This window comes from Aythya marila, assembly GCF_965140915.1.
Source record: "Aythya marila genome assembly, chromosome: 4".
Lineage (NCBI taxonomy): Eukaryota > Metazoa > Chordata > Aves > Anseriformes > Anatidae > Aythya > Aythya marila.
Window position 1 is genome coordinate 6572061 of NC_139045.1, and position 12905 is coordinate 6584965.

Sequence of the window (12905 nt, forward strand, 5' to 3'; positions counted from 1 at the left end):
ATGGAGCCATCCAACAGCTGCCTGGATGAGGGCCTCTGCAACAGGCTGTAGGCAACCCTGCCTGAGCAGGGGAGCTGGACGAGATGATCTCTAGAGCACCTTCTGCCCTCAGCCACTCTGACTTTGTAACGATGAAGATGACAATTGGAGTGGTTGGGTGGTGTCCATCGAGCAGCAGTCTTTGTTCAGACAGGGAAATCACCTCGGTGATCTGTAGTTGATTCAAATCCGTGGCAGGCAGAGAATCTTCTTACGCGTGCTACCACTATTTTCCAATTCATCTGTTTTAGTGTTATCTGTTGCCTTGCTGTAAAGCTTAAACTTCACTTATGTTACATCTCTGCTTTGTGTTCCTCATCTCTGAAACAGGGATTGCAGAAAATAAGTGGAAGCGTGTTTGTAGCATACTTTGCATACTTGACAGGGAATACTGAGGATTTATCAGTATTCTAAGTTGGTAGGTTTTATTTAGGAGAAATGTTCAAAGACAAAATCTGCAACTTTTTAAACTAAAGCAACTTCTGTTTCTGTTAAGTATTTTGACTCGTATGAAATATTGAATGATCTGGTGTGTTAGAAGTAGATTCAGCTAATATCTGAGTTTGGATATGTGAAATCTCTTTCTGTTTTTACTCCAGCTTCTTGAAACAGAAAAGGAATTGAAGCGGCAGCAAGAACTCCTCAGCAATGAGAAGATCAAAGCTGAAGAAAGGGAGGAACATCTGTTAAAGGTTCAGAGGAGGTCAGAGATTGTACAGGACAGCCTAACAAGTAAGGTGAGGAGCTTAGGAGCTTTGGTTTTTAGCTAGCTCCTCCACAATTATGTTTTCTGACGTTTCATCCCTGATGAGCTAAGTTTTTGCTCAAGACAAGCCCAATTTAATTTTAAATTGTCAGCCTATCACTGTTGTGTGACGTAAGCATGAACACGAGAGGATTTGTAAATGTTTATTTAGCGATGTTTAGAAGTGCCATCCTGGACTCGTGTCAACCTTATAGCCAGCTGGGTTGGCTGCTCCACTGGACTGGACACAGATTTGTCCAACTTGTCCGGGTTTGATATGACGGTGACTCTGTATGTGTTGGTTGAGACTTCAAAAGGCACCACATAGGCTGTTTGAACTTAAGTGGGTTTCGAATCCTTGGTGCTTTGCACGCTTTCAAACTGGCTGTTATTCAGCAAATGCTGCCACTTGGCTCTTCCCAGCTCGATCTTTCTGCGGTTTCCACTTCTTTGCTTTTCACCTGCCAAACTCTTCCTTTGTAGATCAAACAGTAGAACGAAGGATTGCTCCAAGCTGGCGTATGTGTTGTTGATCAACTGATTAGAGCAGATAGATGGACTATGGAATTGTCTCTGTCTCTTGCTAGTTTTTCGATTTTCCTGAAGCAGTCAAAATGCATTTACGTTACATGTTTTCCTCTTGCTTTAGTGGAAACCAGAGTTGACTGGAGTAGAGCTCTCTGGATGTAATGCTATTTCTCTTATTTATTCTTTGAGTGATTAGAAAACTGAAATTCATGTTTAAACTTCTCTTGCTGCTAATGTGAATTTTAGAATTACTGGAAGTCGTATTTGACACGACTAATTTTAGTACTTGACAGTGAAGTGTAGAGACGAGGACAAACCCAGTTCTTGTTTTTCTCCATCACTATAGATTCAACAGTTAACTGAGACACTAGATAGTGTATCAAGTGAAAAAGACCAGCTATTGGCTGAGAGAACTAGTCATTCTTCTCAGCTTAAAGAACAAATCTCATCCGTTAGTGAAGAAAAAGATGAGCTACAAAAACTTCTTCAGGACACCAGGTCTGAGCGGGACCAGCTCAACGTGGAATTGCAAAAATCCTCTGAGATGGTTGGTGTTGCAAGTTGCATACCTGGGTTAGGAATAATTTATCTTCTTGAATGGTACCTAAATATGCATGTATTTATTTTAGTATATTGAAACGAGTGCTAAACTGGAATGTGCTCTAAGTAAACTGAAGGAGAGAAGCCTGAGCGACGCGTCTGTTCAAGTGGATGCACTGGATAACGCAGAACAGACGGATGATGACAGCCTGAAGGCAAAAACCATGCGAATTAAGGTAAACTACCCTGTTTATGTAAGGGTACACGTTAAAACTTAGTACCACTTGTTCCAGAGCATAAACCTTGCTTCCACGCATCATGTGCTAATGGGATTGCATCTCTTGCTAAGATACTACACACCACGGGATTGGTTGGTTTGTGGTTGCTCTTCGGTGACAGTGCAGCCTGTCCTGGGAAAGTTAAACTGAACTTCTCAATTGAGACATCTCGCTCGATTTACTGTCCAGTCGCCTATATCACCTATTTTTATTTGGAGCTGCTTCCCTGTCTTGTTTTGTTTTTCAAAATCCCTCAAGTTCTCTCTTCGGTGTATCCTGCCCCCAGAAGTAAATTGATTTCCATGAAATTGGTTTCACTAAATAGCTTCTCTCATCAAAATAAGAAGTTCCTCTAATTCTTTGTTAATTAACAATCCTGAGTATGTTTTCTCACAAATGCAAGAGCCACTACTGAACTCTCAAAAGCCTAAATAAACCAGCTTTATGGAGGTATGAAATACTTTAGAGGTTACCATCGTATTTATTGCAGTCTGCACGTCTGTGCAGCACGATCAGACATCACTCTATACCTGCCAGAAGCACGCTGAGGGCTGCTTCAGTCATCACCAGGAGTGATGAAGAAAGGAACGAAAGTGAGAAATCAGCCACGTAGCTTTCTCCATTCACACTGGTTCTGTGCTATACCAGCAGTACGAACTAATAATGAGGGAAGTAAAAAACAAAACAAAACAAAACAAAAAAAACCTGCTGATAACCTTTTAATGGTAGTCTCCCCTTCTGACTTGTAGCTGGGAGCTTTCCTAGTGGTCACTAGAGAGCTCCTACCTCTTTCACAGGTAGAAACAAGGAGTCTGAAACTCCTTTGGGGGGGGGGGATAAAAAACTTGAATCACATTGCTAAACCTATGGTAGCACAGCCTCTCTCGCTGCCTTATTAGTGTTTGTGGATGTGTGTGCAGGTACCAGTACAAAAAAAAAAATGGAATCTTTGGTTATGGGAATATATGCTAGGAAGTTTAACTACCCTGGGGGAGTTTCTTCTGTAAAATGTTGCTGTCGCCACAGAAGTCATCGCGATGGCACTCTGAGCCTAGCCACCCATGGCTATTGAAAACGTTCTGGGCTGCTGTATAAAAGCTTTCTTTCCTTTTAATGTTGAAAAAGCACACGTTATTTCAGTGCATGAGATGGGGGCAAAAACAGGTATTGTAATGAGAGAGCTCTTGTCTGTTTCTGGTACGGGTGCTACTGGCCAATGAATTTAGGCTGTTACGTGTGCCTTAAAGTGTAATCTAGCTTCATGTATCTCATCTGAGCTGCAGTTCACTAGGAGTGCCTCGAAGCTTGTTTGGCCTACGTGGCCTGCTCATGACTCGCACAAAAGGAGCCAGGAGACCAACTCAAAGCCCGTTCTGAGGGCAGTCCCGGTGGCGAACTCATGAACAGGCAACAAATTTCATTTCAGACCCAGCTGTAGTGCTTTTGTCATGCTCCTGTGGCAAGTCAAAACTTGAAGGTCTAGTCCTGTTAGCTTTTTCCTTTTTTGTAAAACCAAAACATTCTGTGGGGCTTAACCTGGAATCTGATGTGAAGCTGCTGTTCGTAGCTAATGACTCTTTCTTGTGACTGAATTAACTTAATTTGTATTTAGGAGCTTCTGGAGCTATTCCCAAGTGTGGAGAAGAGGTATGAGTGTCTCTCCACAATGTCTTGTCGTAAGAAGGAGGATCTGAATAGCCAGAAAGCAGTGATAGCTGCGATACTGACTCAGCTTTCACCAGAACAAAATAAGCAAGTCAAAAGACTTCAAATGGAAAATGAGAAAATAAACACTCATTTCCAGCGTTTATTGGACAGACTCAAGGTACCGACTTCAAATGCTGAATATGTGGATGCTTCATGTTGCTTTGTTTCACGCTTTCTTTTTCGAGAAGCTCTCAGTACTAACAGCAAGGACTCTGTGTATATGCTCAAGCTTTGATTTTTGTTTTCTGTAAGTCATGCGTTCACGAAGCCCATTACAATCCTGGAAAACTGGAGCTATTTAGATAAGCTAACCTTAAGTTTTGACTATAGTTCAGCTGCTTTGCACAGCAACATTTCATTAGTGTTAATCCATTTCCATTGGTGTGAAAATAAGTTCTGTGTGGTCTGTAAATGAAATTGTGGACCCCTGAGCACATATTTCATCGGAGAGGAAGGATGTGCTAGATGCCTTGGAGGAACATGTTTGTTCTGAAAAGTTGCCAAGCAGTTTAACTTCTATGGTCGTGCAGACCTTCCCCAATCTGTAGTTGAGTGGAGAAACAAATTCCAGTTACCAGGAAAAATTGAGGTTGAGAGAGAATTTGTGTGCATTAACAGAAGCACATCGAACTAGATAGTATTTTTGGTTTGTTTCAGTTTCTTTATTTACCGTGAATGTTTAGGTTGGGAGGGGTGGGGGTGTGGAACAATGATGGGGTGACAATTCTGGTAATAAAAATATCACATAGTTGTATTTTAGGATTACCTATTAACTAGAAATGTTAACAAATATTCTGAAGAACGTGATCTCCCAACTTCATGGAGACTATTTCATGTTTTTCTTATTTCAAGAGATGTTTTTCAACTCTTATGCTCGAGATGTTTAGGCTTGAAGATTAGATTTACTCGGCTAGAGTAAAGCTTTAAATTAGCACAGTGATACATACTCCATACCTTTAACAACTCTAGGATAAAATCAGTATAACAAAACTACTTTGAAAACCAAAGTCTAGATACGTAGCAGGCTGTCTTAGCCTTTTAAGCTCTTTTTTTGTGGACTCCTTGAAAAAAGAAAATGCCGACCCAGCTGAAAGTCTCACACGCCATTGCTATAGGACATGAGAACGTAGCTTTTGTAGTCATGTTTCAGTTGTCCTAAACATCTATTTGCTAGGAGAATAAATAGACTGAATGATAAAATCTGGAATTTGAGCTGGATGCAAGGTAGCGTTCTAAAGCTTACTCACTGATATGTCCTGTGCTTCTACGACAGTTCCAATTCCATCTTCTTTGCTCAAAGAAAATGGAGTATCATGCTACTGTGAACAAGTATGCAATGGAATTGCTTGAGGAAAAGAGAAAACAAGATCAGCTGCAAGCTCAAATTCGGGGTCTCAAGGAGTTTCATTTGACCCAGAAGGAAATACCTGCTCGAGTGGTAAACGTGGGCGAAGTGCTGCAGAGTTTGCATTCGGATGCAGAGGTAGCGGTTGAAACAACTTTTCAGCCAGGCTTGTTTCTTTTGAGACAGGGCGTAATGTGGTTGTGCTAGCGTGATGGGCATTGGTTTTGTCTGTTTAAACTCAATGTGGTGAGGGGAACACAGAACTCACATTTATTTATTGCCACCAGTTCCGTACAATGATTTCTCTGTTTCATAAAGCGTTTCTAACTGACTTGCCCTTTAGAATCCGTACTACCTGATCCTAAGATGATTTTTGAAGCAATTTGATAACTTTTTCTCCTTTCACCTTCCCACCTATCCCCAGGAATGTGGATTGTTTTCTAATTTTCCCAGTAAGGTACAGCAAAACTCATTTTAGCTTAGCAAATATGCTATAATTAGGTGTTAAAAGAGACTTACTGTAAGTATGGATACCTAAGGGGGCGAAATTTCTATTAAACGTGTAGTTATCAAGGCAATGCTTAAACTTGCTCTCTTCTTTCTAAAGAATATTATCAAAGACGTATCAGAAATGGAAAGTGAACTTCTCAGCATAGAGGCAGAGTTACAGAAGGAAGAAAGGGCTGGAAAAGAAACAGCAGGGTTCTGGGAAGCTTGTTCAGGACTCCACTGTGATGCAGAAGAACTGAAAGAAGCGCTAAGAAAAGATAATGAAAGGCTTTTACAGGTCATTAAGTTCTGGACTGCAAAAGCAAAGGTAAATTAACTTAATGAATAAGAAATACGTTTTGTGTAAGCACTCTGCAAGTACCTCTGTAACGTGGTTGACAACAAACACAAAAAGCTATCTTAAAGTTGACTCACTTAATTATTTTCAGTTTATCCAACAGCACTGGCTATAGGCGTACTTATCTGTAAAACGTAGGAATACCTGGAAGATTTTTACAGGCTTTCTTCCCCCTACATTCAAACTTGGAAACTTGTGTTTAAAGAGACTTTCGGGAAGATAGCTTTCTGTGTGTATGTGGTGGTGTTTTTGTGTGTGGTTTTCTTAAAGAGAATGAATCTTAGAAACTGTAGGTTCGTAACTGTTACTCCAACCTTCCTTGTAGAACTTGGCAGCCTGATGCAGTCACATTCTGAGGGCTTTCTGCCTACGAGATTCTGTTCTTTTCAAACCACCTTTAGAATGGCTGAAGTGTTTTTTGTTGTTTGTTTTTTTTGATAGAGCTTAATTGTAATTGCCATTCTCACACCTTTTCTACCTTCAGAAAGCTAGATTATCCTAGAGGTCTTTCAGCTGTGCTTTCCCTCTTCTTTCTTCCTTATACCACCCACAACTGGGAAAAAGTCTGTTCTGCTGTCTGAGGTGAATCATGAAGAGCATTTCATGAGGTGACATCTTTTAATAAGCACATCGGAGACCTCGTGGAAGACAGGCTGTGGGAGGGACTCCTCTACCTCCTGACTAGTTGTTAACAGCAGTTGTCTTGACTTCCAGCATACGCTTGTTACTAGGCTGTTCGTGCTGTGCTTTCGGCTAGATTAGGAAGAGCTCGTCATCCTTCTGCACACGTTGTGACTCACTCTCAGCCTACTGACAAAGAGTTAAGCTGCTTCTGTAGAATTATTTGTCAGCCTTGACTTCTTCCTAAGAGCCTGTCAGCATTGGGAAATCCGGTAGAATTCTTTGGTAGACATTCTGTGAATCAAAGCTTTTACAACAAAAACAGCATTCTCTTCTCTGCGCTAAACAACCCGAGGTCTCTCAACCTGTCTTCCTAGGAGAGGTGCTCCAGCGCTCTGATCATTTGAGTGTCAGTAATTCCATTTTTGGTAATAACTGTCTTCAAATGTGCCACTGAGTTCAGAATGTGAAATTAATACAGGCTAAGACACTTCCTGATTTTTCACTTATTTCTAGCTGGTTCCAAAATTTAATCTGTTCTTCGTTACTGATTTTTCAGACATTCTCTCCGCTTAATTCAGAGTTGAATGACAGAACTTCCAACTACTGCAAAAATGCTGATGCTGAATATAAACGGACAAAAGAGAAAACTGAAGAGTTGCTTCAGGAACTAAAGGCCCTTAAGGAACAACTGGCCCCTGGTGGCTCTGCTCATCTTCTGCTAGAAGAAGAAAACAACAGACTTCATAACCGCTTGAAGGCTGCAGAACAAGATAAAAAGGTGCAAATATTTTTCTAAAGAAAACCCTCTTTATGATTATTTTCTAAGCGAGAGTACTCTTGACTGAAGAGAAAATGAAGATTGATGACTGTAAATCTGTCACACGATACACTGGCCCACAATGGACTTTTTTTTGTAGATTTCTTTTTTTCCAAAAGTGGAAGTTTGAGCTCTGCCTGTGATGTGATTTAACGGTCAGTTTTCTGTGCGCACACACATGCACAGATGTTAGTTTATAAATCTCTGTAAACGCACCCAGTTATTTCCGAAGTATAGGTTCCAGTAGTGTGATATTCATTAACTATACAGCAGTCTCTGTGTCAGACTGGAAGCTGGATAAAAATTGTCATGACTCGTGGGGGTTGCACTCGTTTGCCCTCTGTCCATATTTCCAATGTCACAGTTACTTGTGTTCAAAGCATGTTTTTTTAGAGTTGAATGTCCCAGAACAGTAACAGATGAAAGAGAACAATGCTATAGACCGTATAGGAATTCCTGTTTTGTTTGTTGTTTTGTTTGTTTGATGAAGAATATCACCCTGTGCTGTGCAGGGACGTAGTTATAACTCTTGGCTTGGTGTTACTGCTCATAAGTGGTTGGTATATCCCAACAGGCTATGGAAGTAAAAATCCAAAAGTTGGAAAACATAGCAAAGGAAGCGGAAAAAAATGTCAGAGAAAAAGATGACAGGATTGATCAGTTACAAGCACAGATGAAAGTAAAAGCAGCTACGAGTGAGCTCACCCAGCTGGAAGCCAAACTGAATGAGACAGAGAAAAGCCTCAGCACTGTCCTAGCAGAAAATCAGAGTCTCCAGGTAGGAGTCAAATTATTTTCGAGTTTCATTCTTACAGCGAGGGAAGCAGAGAGCGCTGTAAAGTCAATTTGTAGTTCTGTGTGGTTTTCTTAGAGAAAAGCACTCTACTCACGTGTTGTAGCATGCTGTTCCACGTGCTACTGGTGCTGCTTTCAGAGACAAAATTTAGAACCCGTGTTATGGTATTAGAAGCTAAATTTATTGCTTCTGATATATTGCTGAAACATTCTTAAACTTCCAATTTTGAAACTGAAGCATGGGCTGTTTTTTTCTGCATAATCTATTGGCATGCTAGTTCAAGATTCCCAGATGACGTCTGCAAGCAAGTCAGCAAAACTGGCTGAAAATGGGAGTGCATTCATTATACCAGAGTTCAGATGGCAACTGGTCCTATGGTACTGGTTAGTGATCTGGGCGTTCTTAGCCCAGAATAACGTCCTGCTTCCAGCTCTGTCCTGTAACTTCTGGCAGATTGCAGTAAAAGTGCAAAGCAAGCAGTCCCCGTATTCGGTGCTTTTCTTCATAGTAGGTGTCTTGTTTTATTTTCAGGAAAAATTAAATAAAGGTGCTGAGTTGTACAAAGAAGAAATTAATGATCTCAAAACACAGTTGGTAAGATACGACATGGACAGAACGAAGCAATCAAAGATTTTTGATATGCAGTAAGTTCACGTGTTTGTTTGGTTGGTTTGTTTGTAACTGGTAGCTCTTCCCTAACCCCCACACGCCTGAATAAGAAGTGAGCGTTCAGCTTTGGGTCTACGAGGTTTTTATCATAGCTGCATTCCAGAGAAAGTAAAAGCCACGTGCACCTCAGTCAGGTTGATTGCCAAACCAACTCCATCCCCATGCACCCACCAAAATTTCTCAGCCAACCTATGCTCAGCCATAAATCAAACTGTTCTGACGACTGTGAGGGGAAAGCATCAATGAAGAGCGCTCTGAGGCTCAATGGAGAGAAAGGATGCACACAGAATAATTTAATAATAATAGTTTAACTTCTGCTTTTCTGTACTTCACCTGAAATCTAACTGGCAGCCAGGTGTAGTTTTTGTTTTACTTCACATACATTTGTCTTTGTTAATACGCTTGAAAATCCAACTAAGTCTCTTGCAACTTTAATAATTAAGCTTAAAATTTTTCTGTTTCCCTCTCCCTGCCCACCAATACAGACTTGCTAATTATAAAGCTGTTGCAGAACACCAAGAAGAACAGTTAAGAAAGCTAAAAGAAGAACTCAGAAGAGCACAGCAAGATCAAGACGTTACTGGTAAATTCCGGATCAATATAAGGGATTGTTTCATATTAAACATCTGGTTTTAAGGTTGTGTGGTTAAATTCTAGGCTTAGATGCAGGCCTTTTACCTCAAAAGGCCATGAGAGGGGTAGGATGCTTTGGAAGAGGTGGAAGGCTGAAACACGGGAGCTGCACATAGGCTGTATTGGAATCACAGCAGTTCTTGCCTGGTTTCGTTTGTTATTTCTTGGGTTGTGGTTGCTGTTGTGGTGGGTTACGTTCCCATATCTAGTTCTCTAGTTCTAATCATGATATAACTAATCACATAAACTCCTTAATATCTCCCTGGCAGTGTGATTACTGATGGTGGGTTTAAAAAAGAGCTGTTGTAATGATACTCCGAACCTAGTGAGGTTTTACATACAAGGCTACGGGAAGGAATTTTGCATAAGCATGGCTAAGAGAAATATTGACGTGGTTTGAAACCCTGACCAAGTAACACGTGCTTTTGTATAAAACTATTTTCTAGTGGTATCTACAGAAACTCCTCAGCAATACCAAAAGCCCCTTACTTGTGGTGGTGGCAGTGGTATAGTTCAGAGCACACACGTGCTTGTTTTAAAATCTGAACAAGCGAAGCTACAGAAAGAGAACTTGCAGCTGAAGAAACAAATTGATGATCAACTAAGGTAAGCATAAAGATAATAAGCGCCACGTTAACTAAGTCATTTCTCTTTAACCTATGCTGTTACAGTTTCTTTCCTGGACGTCTGTAGAAGTGGAGAATTTTTAAGTGTAAGATGTGAAAGAGTCTAGCAAATCTAAACTTCTAAAGGTGGTGATGTATGTATGTATACTTCTTGATGGCTTTTAAGCTTTAAATTGTTTTTTTTTTCCATGAGAATGGAATTTTAAATGCTTTTTATCAATAACTGGAAAACATGTTTTGTTTGGATCTCTTTAGCTTTTGGGAAGAAAAAAAAAATTATGCCTCCAAAACTAAGAATACACGTTTGGTCGTGGTAAGGGGGCTTGCATTGCCATGTCTGTGGTATGTCAAGGGAATTGTCATACAGGAACATGCAGGAACTGTCTTGTCAGGCATTTTTCTTGACTTAGAAGAGTTGTTTAATGTTTTCTGTAATTAAATGCTGGTGATCTTTTTTCCCTGTTCAGTAATGAGGCTCAATTGAAAGACGAACTTAGAAAATGGAAAGAGAGAGCGCTAAAATTGAAAGAGAAATCTTCGAGAGAGACTACTCGAGAGACAGTACCAAGGTCTCCAGCGAAGAAAGTGCCAGATTCCCTTAAAGAGCAAAATCCATCCTTCAAAGAGCCTATTTCTCAGGAAACGGTGACTCAGGATGCATCAAAGCCTCTGCCACTGACGCGTCCAACAAATTTCTTTGATAATTCCAATTTAGGTACGCTAACAGGTATGTAATATGGTGTCTGATCAAGATTAGGAGAGACGAAATATAAGGAGTGGTCTTCAAGTAAAAGTAGGTGTCCTGTGCTTCCTGCATTCGGTCCCAAAACTCTCACGGAAACTGTTCTTGAATGCCTTGTTACCACCTTGGTGGAAGGGCTGACCAGCTGGTGCCAAAAAGATTATATGTGCTGTACAGCACCCAAATACTTAAAACATTCATGAAGATTAGTCAGACTTTATATTTGTTTTGTTGCAGTGAAAGTGTTGATGATCGATCACTGCAAAGTGACTGGGCAGAGTATCGTTCCTAGCAGACAGATGATGCTATAGCATCTTTTGCTTTCTGATGTTACCTGAGTTAAGTACCTGCTTCTGGCAAAACTGATTCTCACAGGTTGCTCAGTCATCTATTCCGAGTTAACTGCTGGTTAACTTTTTTTTCTAAATTTCTTTGGAGTGGTCAATTTTAGTCTTCGATGTGAAATCTCCTAGTCTGGCAGCTTCCAGCTGCAGTAACAGCTGCCCTAGTCAGGCTGTCTCATCTCTGGCCTGGCAGCTTCTGGGGAAATCTAGTTGTCAGTGCTAGCACATTAGCACTACTGCCCTCATCAACTCACTTCTAGCAGCTCCTATAAGGCCCTTGCAGACATACTAAAGACTTAACAAGTTTTCAAGGTATTAATAGCAGGCTTCCAGAAAGAATGACTCAATGCATTTCTTGTGATGGCCACATTAATGCTAGTACAGACTTCTTAGCAGCACCATGCTTCTTGGAGGCGAGCTTTGGTAGCTGACTATTAAAACCCTAGTCAAGATTAAATTGCAGTATTCATACTAATTGTGAAACTGGGAAAGCATTTCTGTAATGTTCTTGTCTTCTCTATAGATGTGCCACCTGCAGGAACAGAGCCCACAGAACAACCTCTTAGCCAGTGGTTTGGATCTTCAGAGAAAGATAAAGCCCCTGATTGTACTACCCAGTGAAGGTATTCTGTTGTAAGCTGCCTTTGCAGTGGTAACATCCAGAATCCGCCTATATGGAAGACGGTTCCTTCGGGTTAAATCATCAGCTGTGGGAAGAGCTCTGGCAGCTGCAGTTCCCTTGTTGTCCTGGAGCTGCTGCTGCTTCCCCCAGCTGGCAAAGCTGCAGTACAAGAACAAAAATTAAAAAGCAGTCACGTTGCCTGCAACCTGCTGCTGATGTTCTTCTTTGGTTATTTTCAGGATAGCAAAAAGAGAAGAGCTAACATACTGAAGAAAAATGGACACAGGAATGAATCATGAACTAAGCTGCGGTGAAGCTTCTCGAACTTCTCTGGCGTTCCTGCAAGAGTCCTCGTCTGGGTGGCTTGTACCTTCAGTTCTTTCCAAATCAACATCTCTCTGTTCTCACTAGTTTCTTTTTGTTTCTCAATATAGAAGTCTTATACTGTCTCTTTTTTTTTGAGACCATGGAAACTGCATTTTTACTACAACTTTAACCTCTGTATCACGGACTTTCCCTCTTTAATGCACAAAATAAATCAAGGACTTCTCTTAAACGCTATGCAATATTTCTGCAGCTCTGTCAATTATGGTGCCAGGAGTAACTTTGCATTTTGCATCATCTTTGAGCATACTTCTCTTTCCTGTTTGGAGTGTGACATCTGAATATTTTTTTTTCCAAGCAGTAACCAATGGATCTAATTGATGCTGCAGTTACCCTAGTGAGTGAAAAATAAATAGTAATCAGGGCTGTACGGCAGACTGTTTTGCTACCCTGCCTACCTGAATTTTGAAACTTACTTTTACGTCCTGTATAAGGTTTGTTTTGACAATAAACTTTGTGTTAAGTATCTCAAAATATTTCTGCTGGTCTCTTCAGTTTTGTGGAGACATGATGGTACGATTTGGGGATGCTGATTATAATATTCAGTCTAAAAACAGACTTTGATAGTGATCTTACCCCTTTCATCATTATTATGCTGCTTGTCTGTCTTACAGCTTTC

At 40.6% G+C, this 12905-nt stretch overlaps 1 protein-coding gene across 1 annotated transcript in view; it reads left to right on the top strand.

Annotated features, from left to right (window-relative positions):
* The window catches only part of LOC309877987 (centromere-associated protein E-like), a 32789-nt gene extending 20135 nt beyond the window's left edge, over positions 1-12654 (top strand). The window contains exons 29-41 of the mRNA XM_082760044.1: positions 639-776; positions 1942-2088; positions 3743-3955; positions 5111-5320; positions 5790-5999; positions 7210-7431; positions 8045-8248; positions 8798-8910; positions 9421-9518; positions 10015-10174; positions 10662-10921; positions 11804-11903; positions 12142-12654. Of these exons, the coding sequence (XP_082616170.1) occupies positions 639-776; positions 1942-2088; positions 3743-3955; positions 5111-5320; positions 5790-5999; positions 7210-7431; positions 8045-8248; positions 8798-8910; positions 9421-9518; positions 10015-10174; positions 10662-10921; positions 11804-11901 (2073 nt within the window). The 3' untranslated portion in view covers positions 11902-11903; positions 12142-12654. The remainder of the gene's footprint in view (positions 1-638; positions 777-1941; positions 2089-3742; positions 3956-5110; positions 5321-5789; positions 6000-7209; positions 7432-8044; positions 8249-8797; positions 8911-9420; positions 9519-10014; positions 10175-10661; positions 10922-11803; positions 11904-12141) is intronic.
* Positions 12655-12905: the final 251 nt, after the last annotated feature.